Source organism: Pollicipes pollicipes, unplaced genomic scaffold, assembly GCF_011947565.3.
Source record: "Pollicipes pollicipes isolate AB1234 unplaced genomic scaffold, Ppol_2.1 Scaffold_7231;HRSCAF=8579_pilon_pilon_pilon, whole genome shotgun sequence".
NCBI lineage: Eukaryota > Metazoa > Arthropoda > Thecostraca > Pollicipedomorpha > Pollicipedidae > Pollicipes > Pollicipes pollicipes.
Window position 1 is genome coordinate 23880153 of NW_023597034.1, and position 14921 is coordinate 23895073.

General features: G+C 59.0%; 1 protein-coding gene across 1 annotated transcript; it reads left to right on the forward strand.

Moving 5' to 3' along the window:
- Nucleotides 1-13172: 13172 nt before the first annotated feature.
- Nucleotides 13173-14624, forward strand: LOC119109646 (E3 ubiquitin-protein ligase TRIP12-like). The gene is made up of 3 exons (XM_037233362.1): nucleotides 13173-13227; nucleotides 13574-13745; nucleotides 14329-14624. Exons 1-3 carry the CDS (start codon nucleotides 13183-13185, stop codon nucleotides 14523-14525), a joined length of 414 nt encoding a protein of 137 aa, XP_037089257.1. The 5' UTR covers nucleotides 13173-13182; the 3' UTR covers nucleotides 14526-14624.
- Nucleotides 14625-14921: the final 297 nt, after the last annotated feature.

The window sequence follows — 14921 nt, forward strand, 5'->3', positions numbered from 1 at the left end:
TACCGTGACCATGCTGGTCGCGATGCTGGTGATGATGACCGTGACCGTGCTGGTCGTGATGATGGTGATGATGACCGTGACGCGTTCGGCAGCTGGTGGCGTCCCCGGCCGTGATCGGCAGCTCCACCTTCTGCGAGGTGGCGCGCATGCTGCGCATGCTCTGCAGCCACTGCCCGGACATCGCCGTCCGCCTGCTCTCCGAGAACATGGCCGAGACGCTGCGTACGCTCCTATCCGGAGACACGGAGCAGGTGTGTACCCGGCTGGCGGCAGGTACAGAACAGGGCTGTACTTGTTAACGAGAGACACAGAAGTGGCGTGCATCCTGCTGATTGGATTAAGGAACAAGTGTGTAGCAGGCTCTCAGACTGAAGGGAGATAAGCAACAGGTATGTACCAGGGTGACGGTAACTACGAGTCAGATGAGCAAGCTGGTGACGGGAGAAACGGAACAGGTGTATGCCCTGCCAATGGAAGACACGGAAACGGTGTGTGCCTGGTTGGCCTCAAATGTGTATTGTCATATGTAACCACCAAAGTGGCAAACTCATACCCTTACTAGCCTCTCTTCCGCTGTATGAAACCGTGTGGTTTTTGCTACCATCTGTCTGCGGGGATCGTGCTAGCATCAGTGACGTCATGGTCGGGATCGTGACCATGTATGGTGTGCTGTCTGGTGGGTACGCCGGCTCCTAGCCGGGAGGCCTGACTGACCGCCTCCGCCGCGGCGGTGCGCCTCACAGATGGCGCAGCAGTCGCGGAACTCGGAGGAGGTGTACGCGCTGGTCTGCCTGCTGGCTGAGATGCTGCCGGCGCTGCCGGCGGCTGGACTGTTCGACGTCGATCAGTGGCTCAGCAGGGTTCCGCCGCGACCGACCAGCTCTCACGACCGGGTACGGCCACTGAGAACAGGCGGGCACGGCCGCTGAGAACAGGGCCGGTACGGCTGCTGAGAACAGGCGGATGCGGCAGCTGAGGACAAGCGGGTACGGCTGCTGAGACCAGGCCGGGTACGGCCGCTGAGAACAGGGTCGGTACGGCTATTGAAAACAGGCGGGTACGGCCGCTGAGACCAGGGCGGGTACGACCGCTGAGACCAGGGCGGGTTCGGCTGATAAGACCAGGGCGGGTACGGCTGCTGAGAACAGGCGGGTTCGGCTGCTGAGAACAGGCGGGTAAGGCCGCTGAGGACAGGTAGGTAAGGCCGCGGAGGACAAGCGGGTTAGGCCGCTGAGAACAGGCCACTACGGCCTCTGAGAACAGGCGGACAAGACCGTCTAGACCAGGCAGGTATGGTTGTTGAGAACAGGCAGATACGGTTGTTAAGATCGGGCGGTTAAGCCCATTGAGAATAGGCGGGTGAGGCCACTGAGAACAGTCCGGTTAGGCCGTTGCAAACCTGCGGGTACGTCTGCTGAGAACAGGTGGGCACGTCTGCCGAGAACAGGCCGATGCGACACGCTACCCACCCTCAGCTGGGCTCTGTAGGCCTTTGGTATGCGGCCGGTATCATGTACCTTCGTAATTTCCACTATCTCTTAAGCCTTCCGAAACACTGCAGCTGAGAGAACTTTTCTGTATCTGCAAAGTGCATTACGCGTTTCGCACGCGTGTCCAAGAATGTCCCTGATATGGCTGCGATGTTCTTCACAGGACAGCGTTGTATGGCAGTGGCAGGACGATGAGGGAAGTTGGCACAACTTCTCGGAGGCAGACAGTGCTGCGATACAGGTGACACATCCGGTGCATGTGCGCTTTGGTTTCGCCGAAGTTTGCTTTAGGATGCGTGCATAACGGTTCCCAAACATAGTGGTGTCGAAAAGGACGCTTTGAGATGAAAGGTGATAGATTTAGACCCACCAGCAGGCCAAAATCTCGCGGGATGTCATAACTGTCAAGCATGCTGTGCCTTACCGTTGCCCGTTCACTTCAAAACCATGCACTGCACTGCCGCCGAATTGTGTTATTGCAGTTACGCTAAGTTCATTTACCCTCCGTAAGCAAGTTTTGTGCGTTGCAACCGCTCCGATTATTTTTAGGGCTTTTATGGTGATTACTGCAACCTTGTTTGTCCATGAGTGTACACTCTCGATACTCACTCCTATCGCCGATCGTGAAAGGTCGTTAAGACCACTGCTCGCGCAGCGTCGGGTCACCCCCATGTGATGCGTCCTCCTAGATGTCTCCCGGCCGACGCGCGTCCTCCTCTCCTGGCTGACGTGTCCCTCACCGACTGAGTTGTCCTCCCCCGGCTAACGTGTCCCTCCCCAGCTATTTCTCCGTGACTGACGTCTCTCCTCCCGACTGACATGTCTTTCCCCGGCTGACGTGTCCCTCCCCAGCTGACGTGTCCCTCCTCGACTGACGTGTCCCTTCTCGACTGACATGTCCCTTTCCGGCTGACGTGTCCCTCCCCAACTGCCCCCTAACTATGGTATCCCTCCGGACTGGCGTGTCCCTCCCCGGCTGGAGTATCCCTCCCTGACTAACGTGTCCCTCCCAAGCTGCCCCCCCCCCCCCCCTCAACTAACGTGTCCCTCCTCAGCTCTCCCTGTCTAACTAACGTGTCTCTCCCCGCCTTACGTGTCCCTCCCCGGCTAACGCCTCCTTCCCACCTGACCCGCCCTCCCCGGCAGGCGGCGGCACGCTCAGACGGCAGTCGGGACCCGTCGCGGCCCGAGCTGGCCAACCTGCCATCGCGCTCTCGGGCGGTGCGCCGCGCCGACCCGCGCCTCGCCACGCTGCGCGCCGACTGGCTGCCGCTGCTGCTGCGCGTGTACGGCGCCGGCGCCGGCCCTGGCGTGCGCCACGCCTGTCTGCGCGCCCTGCTGCGGCTCGTGTGCTCGGCCAGCGCCGACGGCCTCAAGGTGAGGGGAGGGGGGGCAGGTGCTGTGGTTGGCCATGAGGGCGGCCTGGCGGGCGCTGTTGCTGTTCACGCGGGTCATGCCGGCGTGGTGGCCTTACGGTTAGAACACTGCACTCGTGAACTTCTGAAGACGGTCGTCGGGAGTTCGATTGTCGTCGACTCGTCAGGCTGAAAACGTCTATGAAGTGTTTGTTTTCATGCTTTTTATGAAACCACTATCATGTTTATTTAATTAAGTTCCCAATACCACAGACATAGGAGACAACATCGTAGAATGTTATAGCCTTCAAAAGCGTCCATGGTATGTCGAACAAGGATGTGTACCGAGATCCAAGACATCGCTGATAGTTTTGAAGCGAGATTTAGTCGACCACGAAAGTATTGCTTAGCCCCACGACCAGTCGCATTGCGGGAGCTCATACGCGGAGGATATAATTACCTGAGTGTAGCACATTGGGAGCAACCAGAAACCGACCGCCGTAACGCAGCCGCCTGTTATTTTGCCATTTCTGTTGAGTCGTATGGGACATGTTTTCCATGCAACCTTTCAATTCAAGCTGAGATGACATGTGTCCTTTGCACGTTCGCTGTGGGGTGGAGAACTCACCCGCAGACTCTGATTCCTTTCGTAGACTAGTGACCTCTGGAGGCCTGCACGGGTTGGGCAAGTCCATGGGCAATCATATGGACTGGATAACCGGCTGGTTGGAAAAATATGCAGTATGTGTACGGTTGTGGGTAAGACAATCACAAAATGTCGGATAGGTGCTTCAAAAAACATGGCATGTTACTGTCAGCACTTGTTTTTCCATACTCAGCCCGATTCACACTGATACTCCTTTTGCAATGATCTACGCGAAAGAGAATGCTGGGTGTAGGTGTCGTGGAACTCGCCCATACTCCACTTAAATGTACTAAAAAAGATGTAAATGAGTGGTTAACGCGCGGACAAAACTGATAGCAGCAGGTAGCGGGTGGATACGGACACAGCTCTGTGGGAAGTGGGTAGGTTAAGTCAGGGAAATTATGACCACGTGGACCTCTAGTGGCCCCCGTGGCCTCCGATTCGTCCTGCAAAGCCTCCACCTCCGCAGTGCTCCCGCCCCGGCTAACTGACCCAGTTGGTAAGCCCGCCGGCAGTTTTTGCCGGCCGCACATTGGCGGAAGTAGGTCAAACTGAGGCGGCCGCGGCCTTTTTGTAGCAGACGTGTCCCGTTGTCGTGTCGGACGCGATTATGGATCGGCGAGGGCGTTCGATCGGGCTGGCGGATCCACCCCACGCCACACTGCCTGTCCGCTCGGCCGCAATCAACATTCTGACATGTGTGACATACTACGCTGAGCGTGTACTTGTGTTTTGTTACGAGAAAGAACTTGAATGCACTCTTTTCCCAAACACGGCATTTTGATGGCGCTGCTCTGTTCGGTTTTGAGGCATGCATGTTGGATGCGTGCGGTTTTGTGCGGGAAAAGCAGTCAGCTGATTTCCCAAGCTGATAGTGTTTTGAACCGTTCAGTGTGTTATGCTAAATGTGGGCGCGAAGAAGGCGATGCAGTGTCATTCCCTTGATGCGAACCAAAACAAATCCTCTTTGTTTCTCTCGGAACACCCTGGGTCTCCAGATTACTTCGTAAAGCTTCGGCGCTGGGCTGACCACATCTGTCCTTATTTCATAGGAAGTAATCGAGATGCAGGAGATGTCGGTGCACCTGGCCGGCTTGCTGTCCTCGACGGATGTGAAGATGGTGGTGGCCGGAGTCCAACTGTCAGAGACCCTGATGCAGAAGCTGCCAGACCTGTGCAGGGTGCACTACAAAAGAGAGGGTAGGTGCTTCTCATCCGTGATGCCTCCTGCCGCTGGCCACATAGCTCGCATTCGCCGCCCAGGATGGTTCCTGTGTTGGCTTTATTGCATGAGAGGGGCTGGATTCAGGCTTGGGCATTACATTTACGCCGACATTCTGTCTTATGCGGGGTAACCATTTGTTGTTCTAGTTTTCCTCGGCTGCACCCATCATCGCGCGAGGGTTGCCGTGAGTATTCTGCGTGGCTCATCATCCCCAGGTTCGAGTAGTGACGATTCCCCTAACCCCGCAGGGGTGGTGCACCACATGACGTGTCTGGCGGCCGGGGACGACCCTCTGGAGGGCGTCGGCAGCAGGACCGCACGCCCGGCCCAGGTTGGCGAGACGTCCGCCGACATGTGAGTGGCGCCACCTCCGCGGGCCGAAACCCCGCGGCCCCGGGGCTCGGGGCGATTTAGCCGTCCCAGCAGGTGCTGCAAAATTGCCTTGCCCTTAGAGGACAGAAATAAACACTGCACACAAAAGGCAGCCAATCATAAGCCAACCGGTCATAAGCCAATCGGGCAGATTTCGCTCAGCTGGTCGATATTGGCACGCTACCCTCCGTTTGGCTTCTGGTCGCCAGTGCAGGTGTGACTTCATGCCATAAGTGTCTGTTTGCGAGTCCCGGCCCGCCCCCGCTGCGTCTGACGGGGAGCGTGCGGTTGGCAGGAGTCTGCGGGACGTACTGAAGCGGAGGAGGTCCTCTCGCCGCGGCAGTCTCGCCGCTCAGAGGAACAGCCGCGAAGAGGCTTCATTTGCCGGAGACGCCCACTCAGGGACAGATGCCGACCAGACAGGTTAGCTTAATACCGTCTGGTGTTGGTCACTTCGCGCCGGCTCTTGTACCAGTTCACCGGTGGAAGTAACCACCAAGCTTTGTTTCGCCGTAACCATTGATATGACCTGAATGCTGGTGCAGCTTCGTCAAGATGTGGTGTTAACGTGTTTTGTGTTTTGATGTAGCTTTTGGATGGCTCGCACTATCTCTGCCTCTTTAGTATGGCTGGCCTTTTTTGTCCCATGATGGGAACTATGTTCATGATGCCGCATATACCACAGTGCAGTGTCTCTGAGCTCCTGCCTTCACTGGGGCCGAGCCCAAGGGTTCTCAGTCAGGGGTTTCATCCATTCAGTCTGATCCGTCTTCAGTCCGGGTTCAGTCTGATCCGTCTTCAGTCCGGGTTCAGTCTGATCCGTCCTCTGTGGTCGGCACACGCTGCCTGTAACGGTAATTTCGCCATCGAGCGTCAAAAGAGATCAACGGAGCGAGCGGCCTTGTGTGTGGGCTGCGTCACCGCTGGCCGTGTTCCAGGCGGCGCCGGCTGCGGCCGCGCTCCCGTCGGGGCGGTCGCAGCAAGTCTCTGGGCGGCTGCGGCGGAGGAGGGCGGCCGATTCCAGGCCTCCCTGCTGGCCAGCCTCAGCCCGTCACGCTGGGGCCGAGCCAGCTCCAGCTCACCTCACGGACACAGGGGCTCGCTCAAGGTGATCCCATTGTCTTAAACGCCGTCCCTTCACGCTGGGGCAGGGCCAGCTCCAGCTCACCTCACGGACACAGAGGCTCGCTCAAGGTGATCCCATTGTCTTAAACGCCGTCCCTCTCCCTCTTGTTTGCCCCTGTCACGATTTTGTTTTGTTTTTGCTGGGTCTTAGGGTCGAGTTAGAAAATGGCGTCTTACTGCTAAAACGGTCGGTCGCACGCCGGATAAGCGGCCTATAGCCTACGCATGCAGTCACATACACATTGTATACGGCAGATACTTACATTTATCGGCGCCCCGCGGATAGCCTTGACCATCTCTTCTCTGCCACGATGCCCGCCTTAATACAACTGATTACAGCGCGTTTATCCCCGTTTCTCCGGGTTCAAGGGACAGAGCACTGTTGCTGGAACCGACTCTACTGCGACACCCCTGTTTGGTTTAATTATCGTGTCAAACTATCAACAATGCTTACCGCCGTTTAAATAAAGTTTTCAACGCCCGGACCAGGGATCTGGGAAAATACACCGATCTCTGTACACACGGGACCATTCATTCCCCGAACTACAACCCGCTGTACAATAATCAATGCCCACAAATGCAGTAGTTACCTTTATAATATCCCCTTGCGAGCCTTATACATTACCATGTCATGACAATGACCCACCAGCACCGCGGGGTACAAAATGTTTCACCAGCCATGTCACTCTAAAACCGTCCCCGGCCTGACTGGCCCTGGGCCTGTTTAAGGAGGGCCGGTCAGGCGACACCAGCGCCTCCGCCGCCCGCCAGGAGCGCGTGCGCGCCTGCTGCCGGCAGCGGGCGCGCCTCTTCTGGAGCGCCACCTGGCCGACGACGCCGGCGGCCGCTCGACGGCGCTGGCGCTGCTGGAGAGCGCGCTGCGCCAGCTGGCGGCGCCCGACGGCCGCTGCGCGCCGGCGCTGCGCGAGCTCGCCGCCCGCTTGCTGCTGGCCGCCGACCTCTCGCCGTTCGAGCTGCTGCACGGCGGCCTGGTGCGTCGGCTGACCGGTCTGCTGACAGCCGGCGCCGGTGCCGACGCCGCCCGCCGGCTGCGCGCCTTCCTGCATGCGTCTTGGCCGGCTGTCCCGCCAGTCGAGACGCGGGCGCGAGCGCTGGCTGCCGGCGGGCCGACGCCGCGCGGCGACCGCTGGCCGCGCTTGTTGCCAAGCTGAACGCCCTGCCTCGCCCAGCAGGAGCAGCGGTCCGTCAAGACGTATGACGTCACTGGAGGACTGTCCGGCCGCTGTGCGCTCCGCTACTTTAACGAACACCAGCTGAAGGTGATGACCACTGACGTCACGCAGATGGCACGGTGATGATTTGCACCTCCAGTCGTATGTGATTTCCTGTTTCCCACGGAGCTGACTACCGTGTGGATTGCTTGTCCAATCACGTCGTCCCGATATATGCATTTTCCAAATAATGTGCCAGAACCGCTGTCACGTGATCGGTGTAATTTTCCTGGAATAGCCATGCCAGAATACGTACTGCTGCCACCCTACGCTAGCTCATCACCAGCGTAGTGGCTGAAGTCGGCTCGGTCTGTGAGATTGTACGATTCCGCCTGCGGCCCAGCGGCGTGGCCCTGCCGTCACTCACCGCGCCCCTCCCCAGTGTAACCTGCAGCGGGGTAACGGACGGCGGCAGCCTGCGCCAGTGGCGGCACGGCCCGGTCAAAGTGGACCCGCTGGCGCCGGTGGAGGCGATCGAGCGCTACCTGGTGATCCGCGGCTACGGCCGGCCGCAGCCCCGGCCGCTGGTCCGACGACAGCGACTCCGACGACGACGTCGACGACGCTCTGGTGCGGCCCACCCCTGCCCGGCGGCGTCGTGACGTTTCGCGGTGGACTGATGCCGACGAGTGTCGGACTAAGCTTAGATGTGCGGCGTCGGCCGCTGCGGGCCGCCACCTGGCGGTGGCGGTGTGTAACTAGGGTCGGCAGGTGTTGGAGGTCTTCCTTGTCAGCTGACTTGCCGCCCTTCTCTCTATGTATTACTGATTAAAGTTTGTGCCCTCCTGTCTGCTGCTCCCACGATGTTCTCGTCTTCAGCAGTGGACTGAGATGACGTTGTGTGGCTGCCAGGCGCGCGTTTTACCTGGTGACACCATCAGCTGGTCACTGAGTGCACTGCCGCCAGCTGGGGTACGGGCGGCTCGTCTCTGAGCGTGCACTGCCGCGAGCTGAGGTACGAGTAGCCAGTCCACTGACGTTGTCCACCTCTCTGCCGTCAGACGGCGGCTAGCCTGGGCTGGGCGGCGTTCACCGGCTCCAGTTCCTCATCGGCGGCCGGCCGCTGCCGTACGACATGACCGTCTTCCAAGCGGTGGAGCAGTTCGGCCAGCACGCGGACGCAGGCCGGCCCCGAGCAGACAGTCAGCGCCACCGAGCTGTTCGAGACGACACACACCATCCACTACAGGTGCGCTGCGCTGGCGGGGGCGTGAAGTCTTATGGTAGGCAGTGACCTGTTGACCTCTTCGAGGCCATTGGCCCTTGAAGATGTAAATGATCATTTAGTGTCGTCGCTCGTGGATGCGTGCTGTTCGAGCTGTCAACACGCGTACACTGGTCCATAACCAAGAGATGTGCTCCCACATTGCATACGCTTGAGGCTCGGATTAAAAAGCGCCCCGGACGCTTGGATCAAAGTCGAAATGTCAGTGTATGCTTTCGACGACGCGTCTTTAATCGTGATTTTGCCCCACCCTTTGAGACCATGCGCCGCCGCACGACCACCGCTGCTCACTCGCCACGTGACCCGTGCCCAGGCTAGCTCCAATAACGAGCAGCAGCGCCGGCGGCCGCTGCGAGGCTCGGGACAGACAGACGGGCGGCGGCAGCGGCGGCGAGCGCCGGAGCGCGGACGCGCTGTGGTCGGCCGCGGCCGTCCCCGCGCCCTCCTGGCCCCCTCCTGCCGTACCTCACCGCACGTCTGCCGTCGACCGTCACCGTCGACGACCCGTGCCTGGAGACGCTGCAGCTGCTGCGGCTGCTGCACGCCCTCTCGCGACACTACGGCACCCTCTACCACATGGAGCACTGTCCGCCGCTGCTCTCGGAGCAGGTAACGCTCGCCGAGTTCTGTCTGTGTGTTGGCGCCCAGGTCCCTGCTGATGCTGGAGCAGTTTTGTTAGGCTTCAATGGCCACTGAGAATCGCATATGCATGCGCTGTTGTTTTATGTAACTATCGTTATATTTCGTTGAATGCCTGAAACATGAGGCATTCGTGTCATGCTAGCCCTCCCGCCCATTGACGTGGTGTGCTGGATCTTTTCAGGAGTTTATCAACAGTCAGCTGACGGCCAAGGCCAGCCGTCAGCTGCGGGATCCTCTGATCCTCATGACCGGCAGCACGCCGCAGTGGATCCAGCAGATCGGGCTCACATGGTAACATATCCCCAGAATAGGACAGGCGCTCGAACACAGCCGCGACAAGGGCGTCGCGCGAGCCGTTTGGGCGGCCAGCTGCTGGCAGCCTGGCCGCGCCTATTACTTGATGAGCCGATGGAGTACAGGCCGCGCGGAAAATTTTTGTAGTAGTCGCTAATGCAGACACATTACGCACATACATTTTGTTCCTGTAGCAAGGCGTCTGCGAGACCAGATTGCTGTGAAAACTGAAATGAATAGTAATATTTCAGACATCACGGTCCTTCCGTAAATGCGATTTCATTTTGAAATACAGCTTTACGAGGCCATGTTTATGTGTACCTGAGTGGATCTTTTAATGAGCCGAACGTACGTAATGACGCAAGAAATCAGCTGTGGTTTGCAGGTACTCAGCACTCGGGAAACATTCGTAGTTTCGTCGACAATGTCATGAAGCCAATAACTTACTTAAAGATCCGACAAAATGAGCCCAGCGCTGCTTCCGTCATGCGGACTGCCCGCTGGACGTTCTGACGCTCCTGCACCGGGTAGTGCCGTGCGGTCGTGGCGCGCCCTGTGACGTGCCGTGCGGTCGTGGCGCGCCCTGTGACGTGCCGTGCGGTCGTGGCGCGCCCTGGCCCGGTCCCCAGGGAAGTGACCTCCCCTTGCGTGGCGCCGGAGTCGCTAACCCTGGCCTCCCGCGCAGCCCGTTCGTGTTCCCGTTCGAAACGCGCCGGCTGCTGTTCTTCACGGTGGCGCTGGACCGGGACCGGGCGCTGCTGCGTCTGCTGGAGGCGGCGCCGGCGGCGCGCGGTGCTGACGCCGCCGAGCGTCGCCTGGCGCCGCGGCTGGAGCGGCGCCGGCGCACCGTTAGCCGCGCCCAGCCGGCGCGCCAGGCCGAGACGCTGCTGGCAGAGCTGGCCGATTCGCGTGCCCTGCTCGAGCTACAGTACCAGGGCGAGCCCGGCTCTGGGCTCGGCCCCACCCTCGAGTTCTACTCGCAGGTCTGCGCCGACGTGCAGGTGAGGGGGCGACGCCCGCCGCTGGTGCCCGCCGCTGGCGCACGTCGCTGGAGCACACCACTGGTGTCCGCCGCTGGTGCCCGCTGCTGGTGTCCGCCGCTGGTGCCCGCTGCTGGTGTCCACTGCTGGCGCCCGTCGCTAGTGCCCGCTGCTAGCGACCAGCCGGTGGGTGCCTGCCGCTGGTGCACGCCGCTGGTGTACGCTGTTGGTGCACGCCGCTGGTGCACGCCCGCCGTTGCCATCCTCTGGTGACCGCCGCTGGTGCCCGCCGCTGGTGCCCGCCGCTGGTGCTCGCTGCTGGTGCACGCCGCTGGCGACCGCTGATTCGCTGTTGGTGTGAAGAATGTACATATTTGCTGACTTCATAGTTCATACTCATGGGCGCAGCTAGAACTTGCGATGGAAGGAGGCTACCATGATTCCCGATGGGGTGGGGTGGGGTGGGGGAGGGGGTGGGCGGGGCACTAATTTTTTAAGAGTGAGTCCCAACCCCATCGGTAGTACCTTTACATGGCAAACAGACTAACAGACCGCACAATGCTGAAAGGCACAGTAAATATCGTACCAATGGGCTATCGATATTGATTTGCCCTGGCGCCTCAAACCATTGTTTCAGCTTCGTGCCGTGCAAATTCACTCTGCTATTCACTGATGTTGTTACCAAATTACGGGCTGTTGGACTCAACATGTCGCTGTCCATGGTACAGTATATGATGCTTTTTACCAAAAATAGTATTCATGGTGATCAAATACCAGAATTGTATTCAGATGTATCGTGGTGAAAACCTGCGCTTTAACTTGGCAAGGGGGGGGGGGAAGCCCCTTGAGTCCCTTCCTCTGGCTGCCTCACTGCTCATGCTTCCCGTTATGTTGTGGAGCAATAAGCTTATTGCTGATTGTATTGTCTTATAGTCCTAGTTGCAGCTGCTCACAAAATGGTGCTGGCACATCTTTTATAATATCTAATAGCACGATTTTGCTTGAAACCTACCGGCCTTTATGCGTTTAACATCTATTGTACTGATAAAGGTTTTAGCAATGATATCCTACCTTAGAAGCGGGCAGTTACCCGCCACCGTCGCCTGACACGAGCCTCTTGGTCGCAGAGGACGGACATGGGCCTGTGGCGCGGCGGCTCGTGGCGGGCCGGCGGCCGAGGCGGCCGACGGCGGCGCGAGCCCCGCCGCCAGCCGCGGCCCGCCCGGCCCGGAGTACGTGCACGCCCCGCTCGGCCTGTACCCGGCCCCGCTGGGACGCGCCGATAAGTCGGCCTGCGTCGCCCGGCTGCGCACCAAGTACAGGTTCCTCGGTACGTGCCACGGGCCGGGCTTCGGGTCGGAGCCGGCGAAGGTGGTCGAGCTGGTGCACGGCGGGCCTAAAGTGCAGCTTGTCTTTTTCATTGAACCATTCGATTGAAATTTTGCGTTTGGAAGTATGTAATCGCTACATCGAAACGAATTCAATGGGTGAAAGCTGAATTAAACGTGAAGTATGCTAGAGCTGACTTTGGTAATACAGAGTCGGAGCCGCCATCAGTTTGGCCTTATGCCAACCGTTGTACACTGTCACTAAGTGGCTGGGTTAGCCTTGAGTTATTGGCGATTGTGTTTGATAGCGCAGCCTGCTACTTAATGGCGCTAGCCCTTTATCAGGTCGTGTCGTCCTCCAGAATCATAACCACGCCCCTGAGAGCGCCGTCCCGCGTCCTGGATCTGTCCGATGACGCCCCCAGCGGTATAAGCCCGGCCACTGAAAGCCCGTTGTCTCGGTACACAGGGCGCCTGATGGCCAAGGCGCTGAACGACGGGCCGTCTGCTGGACCTGCCGCTGAGCGTGCCGTTCTACCAGTGGCTGCTGCGCCAGGAGCGCTCCATGACGCTGGCCGACGTGCAGCAGCTGGACGCGTCGCTGGCGGCCACGCTGTCGCAGCTGGCGGCCGTGGTGCGCCGCCACCGCCAGCTGCAGGCGGACCCGGCGTTGAGCGGCGAGCAGCGACGCGCCGCCGTCCGGGAGCTGGGCGTCGACGGCTGCTCGGTGGAGGAGCTGGGCCTGGACTTTACACTGCCCGGGTATCCGGCCATTGAGCTGAAGCGGGGTGGCAGGGGCGAGACGGTCACCATCCATAACCTGGACCAGTACCTCAAGGTGGGCCACAGCTCGGGTCAGCGTCTCAAGTTGTGTCGTAGCTGTCACGGACGCTTTTGGGAAGGTCACAGGCTGCACTGGTATCGCCTGGTACATGGATAAAGGCTGAACCATCGTCATTCTTGCTCGCATCGGGAGGCATGAATGGCGTGTAGAAAGATTACTTATAATCTTGTTCCATCGCAGATACTTCTCAGAAAGCTTCATTTCCGCAATTGCCTGTTTGTGCAAAGTTTAGCTGCCAGGGCCATTCTTTCCATGCTGAAGGAACAAACATTACTGTGCACCTTGTTGACTGCTTTCGAAGAGTGAACACACGCCTTGGTATGTTCCAGCTGCTGACACACTGGCTTCTGATTGAGAGCGTTCAAAAACAAATGGAGGCGTTCAGGGAAGGCTTTGAGTCGGTCCTCTCCTGGATCACCTAGCTATGTTCCTGCCAGAGGAGCTAGATCAGCTCTTCTGTGGCAGTCAGGTATGCTAACGGTTGTATTTCCTTACGAAGGATCGATTTGCACAATTTTCCAATCATGTGCACTTTTCTCCTGGATTCTTGGGGATTTGTTAGTAAAATACAGGTAGTGCATTTTTTTCACAAGAAATTCAGCCCTAGCTTCTTTCATCTTTGTTTTTGTATTTTACCCTACCCCCTTTACCTCGCTTGGTGCGCGCTTTGTCGAACAATATATCTAAATGAAAACATGCATATCCCTCCGCATGAGCCGATTGCCGGCGCCCGTTGCGTCGTTAGTGGTCGGCCGCGGGTGACTGTGCCTGACCCGACCTGACCTGACCTGACCTGACCTGATCCGATCCCGCAGGACAGCCAGTGGGACGAGCGGACCCTGCTCGAGGCCTTCCGGCCCGACCACGGCTACACGTCTGAGTCGCCGCCGTTCCTGTACCTGGTGCGCGTGCTGTCCCGCCTGGACAGCCAGCAGCGGCGCCACTTCCTCAGCTTCGCCACCGGCTCGCCGCGTCTGCCCGTCGGAGGTGAGCCAGTGAAGCCCCTCGCCTCGGCCCGTTAGCACCCGCGTCTGGGAGGAATCCCCGCCGTGTTCCGAGCGAGCGCTGACCCTCCATTAAGGGGTTAAGCCTGAAGTCGCCAGCCGGTCTGAGGTATAACTCCGTGAGTGGGATGTTGCATGTTCACATATTACTCTGATGGTCGCCATCTTTCCTTTTGTAAACCCGGGTGGGATATGTCGTGAACACGCATTAGTTGGTCCAGTTGGATTCTTGAAGCAGCGATGTGATAAGCAACCACAATATCATACAAGAGTTAGCGGAAGTCGGTTTAAGCATTATTTAGCACAGGACAATTAGTACCATGCCGTCTCCGGCTGCTCGTCATTGCCGTCTATGGGGACGGAGACGATGGTTAGCGGTCCGGAAAATATACCCTGTAATATACCCTGTGCGTTTGTTTCGAGCCGACCTACATATCCTCTTTTCTTCTCCTGCCTTTCCCATTCTACCAAACATGACCTTCACGATGCCCCTCTGCTGGCGGTGGAGAGAGCTCCGTTTGCCCGGCTGGCGAGAGCCGCTCAGTACGGTCCGGCCGCTGCCGCAGGGTTTCGCGCGCTGGCCCCGCCTCTGACCGTGGTCCGCAAGACGGTGGAGTCGGGCCGTCGGCCGGACGACTACCTCCCTTCGGTGATGACGTGCGTCAACTACCTGAAGCTGCCCGAGTACAGCAGCGCCGAGGTGACGCGCCGGCGGCTGACCACCGCCATCAATCAGGGGCGGCTGAGCTTCCTGCTCTCCTAGCGGCCGCCCGTCGAACTCGTGCTTCTGCCATTGGCCGCCTGCTTCGCACCGTCTGCTCACTGCCAGCGCAACGGACTTACCTCACAAGCAGAGTTTGTGGTAAAGGGGATGCAGAACGCCACCGGCTGAGCCCTCGCTGTGGAGATAGCTCACGGCGGGCGGAAATGCCTCGGCTTGTGCGTCGCGGTGCTCCAGACCATCGCCGGGTATACCTCAGCTGCGTCAGTGTTGTCGCCCAGCGGCGAAAGCGGTGCGAGCGAGAGCTCGCACTCCGGCCGTAGAGCGGAACGTCCGCGGCTTCCTGAGTCAGCCAGCTGTGATTCGGAGCTCTGATGAAACTGCGGCCTTCCGACGCACCACCCTTCTGGTGGACTCACGCAGCGGAATGTTCGTCAG